The 14,274-nt window shown below is 46.6% G+C and overlaps 1 protein-coding gene across 1 annotated transcript in view; it reads left to right on the top strand.

Annotated features, from left to right (window-relative positions):
• The window catches only part of Epb41l4b (erythrocyte membrane protein band 4.1 like 4B), a 149,994-nt gene that overhangs the window by 122,200 nt on the left and 13,520 nt on the right, over positions 1–14,274 (top strand). Inside the window, exons 21-23 of the mRNA XM_028779919.1 lie at positions 851–1,028; positions 3,510–3,587; positions 11,505–11,576. Coding sequence (XP_028635752.1) covers positions 851–1,028; positions 3,510–3,587; positions 11,505–11,576 — 328 coding nt within the window. The remainder of the gene's footprint in view (positions 1–850; positions 1,029–3,509; positions 3,588–11,504; positions 11,577–14,274) is intronic.

Here is a 14,274-nt window from a genome sequence, read left to right as displayed (position 1 = left end):
ATACGCGTATACACACGCACGCACATAAATACGCGTATACACACGCATGCACATAAATAACATAAATACAAGACAAATTTAAAAGCCTGAAAAAATAAAATAAAGGTTAGAGGGATGGTTCATGAACTTCATCTCTGCAGCCTCACAGAAGTGTCCGTCCTTCCATGCCAACGGTGACGTCCTGTGATGTGAGTGTCCAGCCAAGTGCCCACTAGCAGAGACATAGCTAAGAAAGTATAGTATTGGCCATGCAATGGAGTATTCCCCAAAGTGAGGGGGGGAAAAGGCGTTTTGATGCATATCACAGCACTGTTGAACTTTGAAAGCATTCCATGCTTCTTCGAGGCTTCAGGAAAAGGCAAGATCCTGGAGACGGGGACAAGATTGGACTAAAGGTTACTGGGAGGTATGGGAGGGGCCCATGGGGAATCACTGCTCAGTAACCAAACAGTTTTTGTTACAACTGATGCAAGACTGGGGGATACATAGTGGGATGGCCACACAACTGTGAGTGATGTCATGCTATGGAATCACTCATTTGTAAGTGGTTAAAGTAATAAATTGTTATGTGTGGTTCACCACAATACACACACACAGAGAGAGAGAGAGAGAGAGAGAGAGAGAGAGAGAGAGAGAGAGAGAGAGAGAGAGAGAGAGAGAAAGAGAAAAGTGGCAGAAAATCCAGCCCAAATTTGTTTTATTCTTGGATCCTGTATGCTGGACATTGATTTGACACCAATTTGGAGAGCCCTATCCTGCTTTGGCCTCCCCTCGCCTTCCCTCCCGGAACCCCTCACATCCTGTGTATTATTGTAATGAGCAGAGCTTCATGTGCTTTTAGTAACCGCAGTGATGAAGATGACCTCCCTCCAGACCTTGCTGAAGCAGTGGGAGCCACCACAGCCACAACCACAAACACCACGATGTCTGCCACTCAAGTTTCTGTGTCGCTGGTGTCCCCCAAAATCCAGAAAGTCAGCTCGCCTCAGAAGTCAGAAGTCAAGAGCCCACTGTCCCCAGGGGCCAAGGTATGGGAAAGAGCCCCAGGCATAATACACACTTATTGAATAGCATTCAGCTTGAGCATTTATGTTTTGCATGGTCAGCTGCAAGCATGCATTTAGAAACTGTAAAACCAGAATGACGATTTAACTCAGTTGGTAGAGTTAAAACCATGTATTTGATTCCCAGTATACACCCATAGTTCCAACTCAGGGGGTAGAGGCAGGATCAGCAGTTCAAGGTCATACTCCACTTTGTAGTGAGTTCAAGGTTAGCAGGAGACCTGCTTCTAAAAAAAAAGCAAAGCCAGTTTAAACTGATGAGATTAAGGTTGGTTCCAAGGAAAAAGTGTTGATAATTAAAAGTAAAAGTAGCAAAATATATTTTTCACACATCCTTATTCCAAAATATATGGCAACCATTTATGAGAGATATTTTATGATATAGAACAAAACAGTGTGCGCTGTGCTCTAGGAAATGCTTAAGGCATACTTTATGGTAGTGTTGTTTTATATTACTGTGTCTCCCTGGATGGCTTTAAAGTCTGGTATGGATGCATACATCTTTAACCTCAGCAGTCTGGGAGGCAGAGGCAAGTGGATCTCTGTGAGTTCAAGGCTAACCTGGTCTCCTTAATGAGTTCCAGGACATCCATCCAGGGCTACATAGTGAAACCCTATCTTGAAAACAAACAAACAAACAAGCAAACAGAATTCTATCTTATGAGCCAGTAAGATCACTTAGTAACTAAAGGTGCTTGATACCAAGTCTGATGACCTGAATTTGATCCCCAAGACCTACATGATGGAAGGAGAGAACTGACTCCCAGAGTTGTCCTCTGACACACACACCCACGCTGCGACATATGTACATATATGTGTGTGTACACACAACAAATGAGTATAACTTTAAAGATTAAAAATGTTTTAAACCATCTTAAAATCTCACAAAACCAAGGGGAGAGCAGTAGTCCACAGCCTCATTCTATACTGGACAACTTGGAGAATTGAAAAACATAGACATGTTCCCTTCCCATACCTTATATTGGATAAGGTGTGTTAATGGTTTGAAAATGGGAACATCACTCTGTCAGCATGAAATTTCAGGAAATTGCAAACGTGGATGGTGAGAACAGAAGCCTTTACGTGAAGCGTTCTTGCTTTTCTCCATGTGGCTCTGTCAATGGCCAATCTTTGGCAGCTGGTTCAAATATGATTGAACCTGATCCTGTCCAAGCACATGCTGAGCCAAAGATGGCTGCAGTCCATGCAGCTTCTCAAGGAAAGGTGTGTACAGGGAACAGCTTCCCAGACAGCAAGACGGGAGTCCAGTGGATTCCAGCTCCTGCTGTCACACACCAGTGATAGCTCTGAAAGGGCAGTCTCTTCAAGACCCATATTCTCTGAGCCTTACTTCTCCTCCTCCTGAAGAAGGGGATCAGCATCAATGCTCAGATCTGTACAGGAAGCCTCACTGGGGCTCCTGAGAGCCACTGGATCTCTGAAACTTGTGCAGCTTCCAGGGTCACAATTCTTAGCAGCATCTAAACAGCAATGGTCTAGGTCCATATCCTGCATGAACGTGGCCCATCTTTCCCGATATTCTTTCCTCATATATCTAAAATAACCCAAGAATGTGTTTGGATCCCTCAGCATAGACTGGAGCAGGCCAAGGCCCTCCAGCATTCTATAGATTGAATCCTGAATTTCTTTTTTTGAGTTTTGTTTTTGTTTGAGGTAGAGTTTTGCCACATAGCAGGCTGGTCTGGTACTTACTGTGTAACTCAGGATGGCTTTGAACTCGTGGAAAATCTGCCTTAGCCGACCAAGTAGTAGGATTATAGACGTGAGCCACCATACTAGCTTCACTGCCTGGAATTGGGACTCATCTTATAGTTTGTCAAGTGGGAGGTAGGCTCCTTTCATGTATCCCACAGATGGTTAAAAACCAGGCTGCGGTATTACAGAGAAGAGTGTGGAATGGGTGCTACAGAATCCTCCCCAAAGCTCCAGGGCTCCCTCTTGTGGCCATCTTTGCACAGGACAGACCATTGTTTTGCCCAGTCTTCAGAGGTCCCAGCATCCCTCCTCTAAGCCTCTTTCCTATTGTTATGCTGCAGGTCAGCTTAGCTCCCTCAGGTCTCCTGACTCTCCCATGAGAGATGGCTTCTTTGTTCTATTTATTCTACAGACTTTTTAAAGCATTTCCCCAGAACCAGTTCAAAAAAAAAAAAAAAAAAAAAAAGAATGGTTTGTAGCTTTAAAAAGGACAGATCCTGCACCTTACCCTATTTCTATCCATGAAGATTTCAGGGGAAAGTTGGGGTTCAGCCTGCCTATTTTGTATGTTGCTGAGGGAGGAGTATGTCAGGGTGGGGGTGGGGGTGGGGGTAGGAGGGAGTTTCACACTGAGCAGTTCAGTGGTAGAGAAGTGTACCCTCTTCCCTTGTGAGCCCTGCCATCTGCTCTGGGTATCACTAACCAGGGACCTTCTTCCTCTCTTCTCAGAGTCCCTCTGACCATGGAGGCACCTTTACCCTGGGGCCAGGTGACTTGCTGATGGACTTTACAGAAGCCACTCCTCTGGTAAACTTCTCATTTTTCTAAAAGCAGAAAAGCCACAGACCGCAGATGCGTCTGGCAGGGAGAGGGTGGAGAGGGGAGCACTGCTGTTGGAGGGCTTCCGTTAGTCCTGGAAGCTCTCAAGGAGGCTCAGATGGCAGGGTTCCATCACCCTTTGGGGTCCTTGATGGAGGGGTGCTCCTTCTCCTCAGAGGGTGGCTGCAGGGGTTCCGCCTGCGCCTGTCTGCTGCTCCTCAAGCGTAGCAGGGCTCATCATGCTTGGGTCTCAGCTTCCTGGCTCCCCGGGCTGTGCCCTGCATGCCCACCCATCTCTTGCTGTTGCTTCTGGCAATCCATCTGGTCTGAAACACTGGCTCACGGCTCTTCTCTGGCTTTCCAGACCCCTTATGCCCTCTACCACCATCTTTCCTCTGCATACAGGTCTTCCCTTAGGGATAGTGGCCCTCGTGGGACTCCTGCAGGTGAGAAGCCCTTTTTAGAGGACTGAGCACTAAGGGAGTCAGGCAGCCAAGTTCTCAGTTTAGTCTCTGGCCACTGTTTACACACACACAACCATTTTGTGTTTTGTGTTTTGAGATAGGTTCTTGAGTAGCCCAGACTGAGTTTGAACTTGCTAGGTAGCCAGGGATGCCCTTAAACTTCTGATCCTCCTACCTCTAATTTCTTAGTTCCGGAGTGTACTACCATGCCTAGTTTATGCAGTGCTCTGAGAATTGGACCCAGGGCTTCCTGAACACTGTGCAAGCATCTGCCAACTGAGCTGCATCCTCCGTTTTCTGCTCCCCATTTTAAAATCTTGTCATTGGATTATATCCTGTCTTCCCTAAAGCGTGATGTCAGGATGTCATTGTTTGTCTTAGAAATGTTATCAGCAGAGGAAGAGAAGAAGAAAGAAGGGAAACACATGCACACACACATACACAAAGAGAGACAGACAGACAGACAGACAGACAGAGAGACATTGAGCCTAGAAGGCAACATGAATATATGTAAAGTATTATTAGATGGTACAGGCAAACTTGGAAATAACTTTTGGCTAGGCTCAGTCATATCTCAATAAACTTGAGCGTAAATCATGATCTACCTTGAGGCACACATAAATCACCATTTGGGCTATGAGGCAAGATATGAATCAAGTCAGAACCTATCTCCTGAGAGCTTTGTATTTAGTTATGGGATAGCTCCAGGTTAGAGGGCAGCTCAAGGGTGGCCAGAAAGTCAGGTTGATAAATGGCCAAGCACCATGTAGGCTGCACAGGAGATGCCCAGGGAGAGGCCAGAGGGAGAGTCATTGGGCATCAGCTTTTAGAGGAGGGACTCTTCAGAGGCTTTCAAGAGAGTCTGGACTGACACAGTACTTGCCATTTCTGCAGCTATCTCTTTTGCCTAGCCAGTCTAAGAACAGCTGAGAGCTGCTGGGGAGACCCTGCTTTGGGGACCATCACAATTGAGCAAGTGTCATGGTTACTCTCAAGTCTTCTTGTTAGATGGGTTGCCAAGACCAAAGTCCTTTCTCTCCTGGCTGTCCAACAGAGTTACTATACTGATAGCTTTTCAGCAAGGCCTCATCAGCCCTTTGTACAGATACAGTTACACACACACAACTGAGCTCTGTGTGCTGTGTTGGAAAAAATCTGGCCTCATCTTTGGGGGAATTTGCCACTTTAAAAAGAAGTAATTTCCAGGATGGAGAGGAGAACAGGGATCGTGGAAGAAAGTCAGAAAGTATCATGCCTAGGTTAGGAGTTGCCAGATATATCTTCACTGAAGCTTCGTGTTTAGAAGTACCTTGTGGAAGATGGAACCCCTGGCATCCATCTGAGAACATCCAGTTCTGGAGGGCAGCCAGCCAGAGAGATCTGGGAACTCTTAGGGAGCATCCTGAGAATCTGTGAAAGAGAGAGCAGAGACAGCTATGTTCTGAGGACCATGTGAAGGGAAATATGCTTAGCAGGAATTAGAAGCCAGGTAAAGCTATCCCTGTGAGTTAGACTGATGGGCAACTTCCAAGCTGTCCAGGTATGCTACAGAGGACACCACATGCATCTGTGTGAGTGCTTATCTCCTGTCTTGGGCCACTGGATATTACAGTGTGAAAGGAAGTTTGACAAGTAAAAAAAAAAAAATCTTCTCTAAGCATAGTAGCATAGGCAGTAATCCAAGTATTTGGGGGGCTGAGGAAGAAAGATTGCCATGAGTACCAGGCTGGCCTGGGCTACAGTGTGAGAGCCTGACTTTAAAAAGGCCTGCACCATTCTATATCAAAAGCAAGCAAACATGAACAAAGTATTAATTCACTAAAGGGCCTGGTAGATCTAAGAACTATGGTCAATTTATTTTTAAAAATATGTCATGACTTTATGCAAGAATAATAGGATTCCTCTCAAAAGCATGTGTTTGGTCATATAGACCTGGTTACTTGTAGAATCGACAATCTTGGCTTGGATACTGCAGGCTTGGGTTAGAAAGGAAACAGCGTGTGGCGGTAACTCTTTGAGGTCTGCCAAATGACTTCCTCCTTCAGGGACTGTCACCCCCTCTCGTGGGATACCTCTCTACATCTCTGGACAACTCTGACTTCACTGTGAACTGGGATTCAGGAGGCTGTATTATATATGGAGCTGAGGTCCTTGGGCTGCAGTGAGATGGCTACTCAGGGAAGTTCACAGTGTCTGTGTGTCCTTGGGATGACCTGATGTTCAAGTACAAATACACAGGCTCTGCAGAGAATGTGTCTTGGCACCGTAGGCTCTGACCTTTTCTTGTTGCAAGTGAATCCTGTTTCCATGAGTGCCAAAGAGTGCAAGGGAGGGAAGGGGACTTGGCAGTTTGCTTTTCCCTTTGCCTGGTCTTCCTTTATTTCTATTCCTATAGAGCAGCGTCTGCCTCACTTTGCCATTAGACAGCCCAGGAAAAGAGTGGACTCAGCTCCCAAGTTCCACTGTATCAGTAACTGTGTCAACTTCAGTGTCCTGAGCTTGAGGTTGGGGTGCTACCATGTAAACACAGCCCATGCCTGGCTTGTATCTGGCCTGTCAGTAGGACTGGGGCTTTGGGACCTGTTTTGCCCTTACAGACTTAGAAAGCAAGGCTTACACAGGGATATCTGTTCATGGCAGCTCACACAGCAGGCTGGCATCAGGTCTAAGGCTAGAACCCAAGCCTTATGGCAGGTAACTGAGTCAGGATGTGTCTCTTTTTTTCCTAAGTGGTCCTGTTCCTTTAAGCTTGCCAGGTCCCTGGACCTTACCTCCAGAGCCTAGCCTTGGAGGAAGCTCTGGGATGGTCTTCAAGCCTTAACCCAAATTGAGTCCTCCAGCTGCCTTAATTAGACACGAGAATGGAGGAGCTTGTGTCTGCAATCTAAGAGACTCAGCCTGAAGTAGGCATGGATTCTCAGCTGCCAAATCTATACTCTCAGCCTCTGATTGCTCTCTCTGGGTCTTTCTTCAAAAGAGGAAGGTTGTACTTTACCAGACAAGAATGTTCAAATTCTCTGCTGATGCTTATCAAACAGCAAGTGTAGTCACCTGTAGTCACCCCCAAGGTCACAGCCTCTGCCTAGTTCCCACATTTCTTCTGGCTGAGACTTCTATGATAACTCATAATCCTCAGGCCAGCACTAGAAGGAAACTGAAGAGAAAAGACCAGATGCTCTGGCATTCATTCAGGAATGTTCCATTGAGATTCTATGAGAACCAGCTCACTCTCTCCCCGGTGCTCAGCATTCTGGGCTGTCTTTCCTTCTCTATCTACCTCACTTTTTTCTTCCCTCCTCAAACTAGCACTGTCCTTTGGAAGGCCTGAAGGAGAACCGCTCCCACGCACCACATTTCCACTATTATCTATCAATGCCAAGAATCTTTCCTTTCCCCCAAAGAATCCCATTTTAAAGCTCAGAAATCAATGGCATATCCAAAGTATCCTATAAGATGGTTATCAATACCTTGTTCCCTGCTCATTGACTAAGAGTCAGTTTAGTAGGAGTCTGAGAACATTCCTTTGCTTACGCCTACTCAGGTGACTGTTTAGAAAGGTCAGAAGTGTTGGAGCAGTGGTCAACGCTTACCATGAAAGCCCAGCGCTGCACAAAGCCTTAAGTCATTCCTAATCAGCATCTGTCCAAGTTCTCACCATTTGGTAATACAATGTTTCTCCGTTATTTATGACAGATTTTATTTCCTTCATGAAACACATGTTGACTTCCCCATTGCTATCAGTAAGAGCAAAGGTCCAGGGGCTTATGTGCAGAGATATGTGTGGAGTGTCCCCAGTGTGGCTGGTTCTAGCCGGAGCATGGACACCCTGGGGTCATGAAGCCAGCCAACGTCCTGCAGGCATCATCATGTAACTTTTTAAGCAGGTAGGATTTCTCCTGAGGACCGAAGAGAACAGGAGGAGGATTTTAAGTAGGCTGGTAAACCTTAGCTGCAGGTGACTAATAGGGATTCACTTAGCTTTGAAGAAAGGACATAGAAACAGTCCACGAAGAGGGGGTGGAACCTGGGAGGCGGACTTTGCAGGAACACTGTGAGTGTGAGGCAAAGCTGTGTTGGGGAGGTTATGGCTGGGAAAGCTCCCTGGCAGCTGCTCAGCTTGTCAGAGGACGGAATCAGAAAGATTTGGAGAAGGAAGGAGGCCTGTAATTTCCTTGATCATTCTTTTTTAGTGAAAGCTACCCAGAGGCTGTATTTTAATTCTCACTGTAGGATGCTGCCAAGTTTCCTGAGCTAAAAGATGCATGTGTTTGTTCTCTGGAGTGAGTGGTCCCTCCCTGAAGCCCACACTAACCCTTCAGCAGCCCTCTCTTCCTAACACTGAATGTCTCCTGTTTGCCATCCTCATCCTCACTTAAACAAGCTTTTGTACCTTTGCTGGGCACATGGCACTCCCCAGGGCCAGGGGTGGGGGCTGTGCTGATATCCCAGAAGTGTGGCACTTTCTCCGCAATGCTTGGTGTGTCTTCCAGCTAAGCTGCAGGGCGCCCCACCTCCAGTAGGAGATATCTAAACCTGGGCTCATGGGTGAAGAAAGTGGGACCAGCTCTGTCTGAGTTCTGAACCCAGAGGCAGAGAGCCAGAAGGATGAAATCCTGACCTCTGTGCTTCTTAGCGGTGTAACTCTTTCTTGGTGTCCTCTCACTCACCGGCACACCATAGGCAGTACCCTTCCTTGGCTGAGGGTGGGAAGGCACTGGGCACAGAAGGCAAACGCTCTCAAGTGTGTGGTCCCATGCCTGACATTGCTAACTCATGGCGCTGTTTGTGACTTGGCCTGGGCAATGCTTCAGAACCCTGGGGATGCTTTGTGGGGTAGGGATTGGGCACTGTTCTCAGTCCTATGCTTCTGGTACAAAGAAGAGAGTTTGGCTCTGCTATCCTTGGGAAGGGGGTTTGGTTTGTCCTTCTGCTCATGGATTAGAGAAGAAAGGTGAAGACTAGAGAAGAGAGAGACAGAGAGGAGGGTAATCAGTGGGACTGGCAGTGAGTACTCCAGAGGCCAACAGCATCTAAAAAGCAGCCATGGGTGGTGCTGGCTTGAGTAGTCTGGGTCGCCAGATCCGTCTTGCACTGTGCTGTCTCTCTCTCCTTTCCCTCCCTTCTCCTCTCTCTCCTCCTGTCTTATCACCTTTTCCTCCCCGTTTCTCCTCCTCTCCTCGTGAGCAGGCAGAGCCCGCCAGCAGCCCCCACTGTGCACACTCTCGCTGTTCTCCTCCACTCTCTCTCCCCATGAAGGAAGAGACCACTGGAGTTTGCATGTACCCTCCAATCAAAACGAGGCTGGTAGGTACCCTGGCAGGGTGGGGGCCTGCTGGGACAGGTGAGGCGGCCGGAGCCCCAGGTGAGGCAGCAGCTGGATGGGCATGCAGAGGTGCCAGACCTTCAGACAGCCCTGCTATTAGGTGCTCTCACCCCAAGATGGATGGGGGAATTTGGGATCTACCTAGGGTTGGCCAAACCAAGACATACCCCCTGTTCCCACCCCTTCCTCCATACCTTTCAAAAACCAAGAGTCGTTGGCTTTCTTGAGAGCTTTGATGAGAAAGGGGAATATAGGCCCTGGTAGTCACCATCTGAGGTCCTAAGTGTCTGTCCCATGGCAAATAAAGTTTTAAACTCATCCCTGTCTTCTACTTACTGACATCATGACCCACAAGGAATGCTGCCTGATGGTGTAAAAGGAACCATCTTAACCGTAACCAGGCATATTTTTTTGATCTCTGCATGTTTTCTTCTGCGTGTTCCTGTTCATCCACAGTTTCACCTGTTAAGCTGTGTCCCGGTATCCCATGATGCCCCTGCTCTCCTCCTTTTGTGGAATGCTGTGATGTCTCTGTCTTGTCCTCATTGCCCCATCCTACATGGCCATTCATAGTCCATCAAGCAAAGGTGTACCGTGGGCCTCCGCCCCTCGGGTTAGGAAGTGTGCCCCCTGCAGTTTGTCACCATTTCAGGGAACATGGAGCATTTTCGTGTCTGGAGTTTCCTTTACTTAGGCTACACCCTGTTGAGTCACGTAGGGTGACTTTGGTTTTGTGGCTCTAGAGTTGGGATGTGTTACCAGAACACAGTACGTGTTCTGCTGGATCAGTAAGTGTTAGAGTACTCGGGAATGTCACTTACATGTAAACAGTGGAAGGCTGTTATTTGAGACTGCTAACTTGTTTCATTAATAGCCACAAGAAAGCACTTCCTGTCTACTCTGGTTGGCCTGAGAACTTATCTGCAGATTTCTTTTTGATATAACATTTGTCTTAGAATGCCATGTCAACCTGTTAGGGCAGGCAAATAGTAAGAAAATATACTGTGATGCTTTGGCCCAAGGCCCTTCGGGAGCTTAAGGTTCATTCTGGGAATTTTGAGATGTTTATTTGAGCAGATTTGACTGAAAAGAAAGTGGGGTTTGGGGTAAGCATCATAGCATGTACATTACAAGGATATTGTTATCCCCATATTGACTGACAGCTGCTCTGCCTATTCAGAAACTCGCTCTTGATTTGGGTCTGGTCTGCCATGACCCTGTTCCTCCATCCTTATTAGAACAGTGTGAAAGTACCAAGGGACTGTCCTAGAGTCAGTCCACAGGCAAGACCCTATAGGACACAAAACCACTGTCCCTGGGTAGGGCTGACCTCTGTGCCTTGTCAATGACCTGTGCCTGCACAGGTATACAAGCTGTTTCTGGGCCTGGGGACTACAGGCAAAGCTAGTGCCACAGTCACAGGCCTCTGGCCCTCCAGGTATATATTGCCTCAAATAAAGAACCACTCTCATTTTCCAAGGCTTCCAAGAAGCCAAAGCCAAAATGAGAAAAAAGAAAGACATAGAAGTCATGATTACCTGCTGTCTGGGACGCCATCCTCACTAAAGTGAGTGTTCTTCTTTTGCCACGCTGGATGCTTCCAAGTACCTTATTTTCTGTTTTCAAAGACCGTAGTGGCAGGCTTGCTCATGCTCCCATGGACACTCCCCAAGACTTTGCTGCTCAAAGAGTACAGGGGCCGGACAATGCAAACCGTTTGCCAGGGACTGCCTTCTGATTTAGTTGGCCTGAGCAGCTGAGATGTACTATGTTCCCAGCAGACTATTCAGATGCTTCTTGCCATTCCCACAGCCATGGAGAAGACCTCGGAAATCACCCCAGGTACACCAGGATTGCCTCCTTACCTACCTTGAATGTAGCCTTTGGGCAGGTTTTGGACACCTGCCTGCAAGACCCCATAAGTGGAGTCCCAGGCAAGGCAAACATGCTGCACCACGTAACTCCGGCACAGACAGGCCTTCCTCGTCCACTGCAGAGAGATGAAGCCTCCTAAACTTCCCAGGATCCTTCCTCTCAGTACTAAAGCTGTGCCAGCGAAGGCTTCAAACATGTCTTCTGATCTGAAGGTAACCCCTTATTTCTCTCTCTTTTTTGAAGATAAAAACGTTCCCAGCAGAACCAGTGATGAACCCGTTTCCTGATCCCTTTACCTCAGGACCACAGTTCACTGTAAGTAGACACAGACAGCAGAGCTAAATTGTAAACCTTTACTTCTACATCAAGGAGACTGTGAGGGCGGGATGTCCTGGAACTGAGGCCTGTTTTACTTTATTGAGATTCACAGGAAGGTAACCACATTAAAAGACCACGCAATAGCATTTACTGTATTTATTGAATAATGACTGCCTCTGAGAGTCTCCTTCCAGTAGTATTTTCTATGAGAAAAAAAAACCCTATTTTCAATTTTTCCTTTCCACTAGGTCTCCAGTGTATTAAGTACTAATGAAATTCACTGAATGTCTGGGTAGTTTTAAAGATTATACCAGTCTTAGGCTTACCTTCTGGAGTGTGGGTGTATTTGTGGTTTGTGTATACATTGTGCAGACGCACATGTGTGCTCATCTGTATGGAGGCCATGGGTTGATGGTGGGGGTCTTTCTTGATACCTTTCCACTTTATTCACTGAGGCAAAAACTTGCCAAACCTAGGACCCACCAGTTCGACTAATCTAGCTAGCCAACTTGTCCCAGGGATGCCTGTCTTCACCTTCAGAGTTAGAATTACAGGCAGCCCACCATGAGAGTCCAGATTTTTTGTGGGTGCTGTGGATCTGAGTTCCAGTCTCCACATTTATAGGGTAAATACCTTATCCTCTGAAAATACATTATCCCCAGATCATTTAGGCTTTTTAAAAATTAAATTTTAGTTTTTAAAGGTTTCATACAAGTTTATTATACATTGAGAACAGCCCCCTTTGTCATACCCCTCCCCATCCCCCCAACCCTCTGTGTTCTCCTAGTTTCATATCTACTTTTAGGATCTTATTCTGTGGTCCAGGCTAGCCTTTGGTGTATGCGTCTTGCATCTCAGACTGCTGGAATTACAGGCATGCACCTTTGCACCTGGTTTACTTCACAACATGTTTGTATCACCCGATATGCAGTTACTTAGTATTTTCTTCCTGGCTTCAGCCTCTGCCAGCCACCAGTCTGAGCTGTGTGTGTGTATTCTTGGATTCTGGATATTTTCTATAAATACAACCTACTTTATAAGTCCTTTGGTGCTAGCTCCTTCCTTCCTTCCTTCCTTCCTTCCTTCCTTCCTTCCTTCCTTCCTTCTGTCTTTCCATCCTTTCTAGACAGGTGTTCTCTGTGTATCCTTGACTGTCCTAAAACACACTCTGTAGACCAGGCTGGCCTCAAACTGAGAGATCCTTCTGCCTCTGCCTCCCAAGTCCTGGGACTAAAGGTGTGTGCCACTGACGCCACCGATGCCCAGTGGCGTTTTTCACTTAGCATTTTGTTTTCAGGTCCATTCACTTTGGCGCATGAATCTACACTTTCTTTTTATGGTAGAATACATATGAAGTATGGTTTTACTGTGCTCTGTTTATTCATGGGGACTTGGGCCGTGTCCACTTTGGGCAATTGGAAATAGTGTTTTCATGTGTGCTATGTTCTTGTTTTATCACCTGTTTCAAGTTGTTTTGTGTTGGATCTGCATCTTGATAATGGTATATGGCTTTACATAAGTCACTTCACTACACAGACCATCTACTTTTACGTGTGTGTGTGTGTGTGTTTGTGTGCATGTGCACAGGTATGCATGATGTGTTTGTGTTCCTGTGTGCACATGAGACAAGAAAAAGAGACAGAGGCTGGGGGGGGAGACAGACAGACAGACAGACAGAAAACACCTTAGATATCATTCCTTTGGTGCTATCCACCTTGTTCTTGACGCAGGATCTCTCACAGACCTGGAGCTCACTGGCTCAGCTGGGCTAGCTGGGCACTAAGCCCCAGGGATCCCCCTGTCTTCATCTCCCTCATGTGTAAGAAGCACTTTACCCACTAAGACTATTCTCCCTAGGAATAGTAGTAAGAAATATCCTGGTTTGAAACATGTATCAAAAGAGACTGAGATCCAAAAATTTCATAATACAGATATCTCCAAAATATCTGTGATGACTGCCAACTCTCCAGGCTCCAGAGACATTGGTACAAAGACGAGGACCCTGTCCAAGTCCTAGCCATGGACCCCTCATGGTCACCTCTCTGTCTTCACTAGGGAACTTATTTAAACAGCATATAGATTAAATGCATTTGAACATTTTAAAATATGTATTCTATTTTATGTGTACGCGTGTTTTGCCTGCATGTATAGACATGCATCACATGTGTGTCTGGTGTGCACAGAGGTAAGAAGAAGGCATTGCTTCCCCAGAGCTGGAGTTACAGATGGTTGTGCTATCTGCTATCCCTGCAGCCCTTCTTGTAAACATTCTAAGTGTCATCTTTCCTCCCTCTCTAGGATGGCAGCAATGATTATTTCTATACTTCTTTCTAGCTGCCTAACCATTCTTCCCTGGAAGTTTCTGCAGAATCCTACCTTATAGTGAGCCACTAAACATAGCCACAGTGGGACTACAGTACAGTTCTCCTACTTTCTCTCCTTCCCACCTCTCCCAGGAGTCAGTTGTAATCCCTGAATTCATAATTTATGAGACCCTTTTTTAAGGGTTTCTGTCTTCTCTGGAAGATCCCCAAGGGGCCAGAGGTATCCTTGAATACAGTAGTGAACTAAACTGTGCTCACTGCCTAAGGAGGCTTCAGCCCTTGGCAAGGATTGATGGAGCAGAGGCTCCTTCTGGTTTCAAAGGATGAGCAGAGATGAGAAGGTGTCAGACCACCTCATTTTCCCCTAGGGT

The sequence above is a fragment of the Grammomys surdaster genome, unplaced genomic scaffold (assembly GCF_004785775.1).
Source record: "Grammomys surdaster isolate TR1022 unplaced genomic scaffold, NIH_TR_1.0 363, whole genome shotgun sequence".
Lineage (NCBI taxonomy): Eukaryota > Metazoa > Chordata > Mammalia > Rodentia > Muridae > Grammomys > Grammomys surdaster.
The sequence above is the reverse complement of the archived record's forward strand: the minus strand, read 5'-3'. Positions and strand labels throughout refer to the sequence as shown.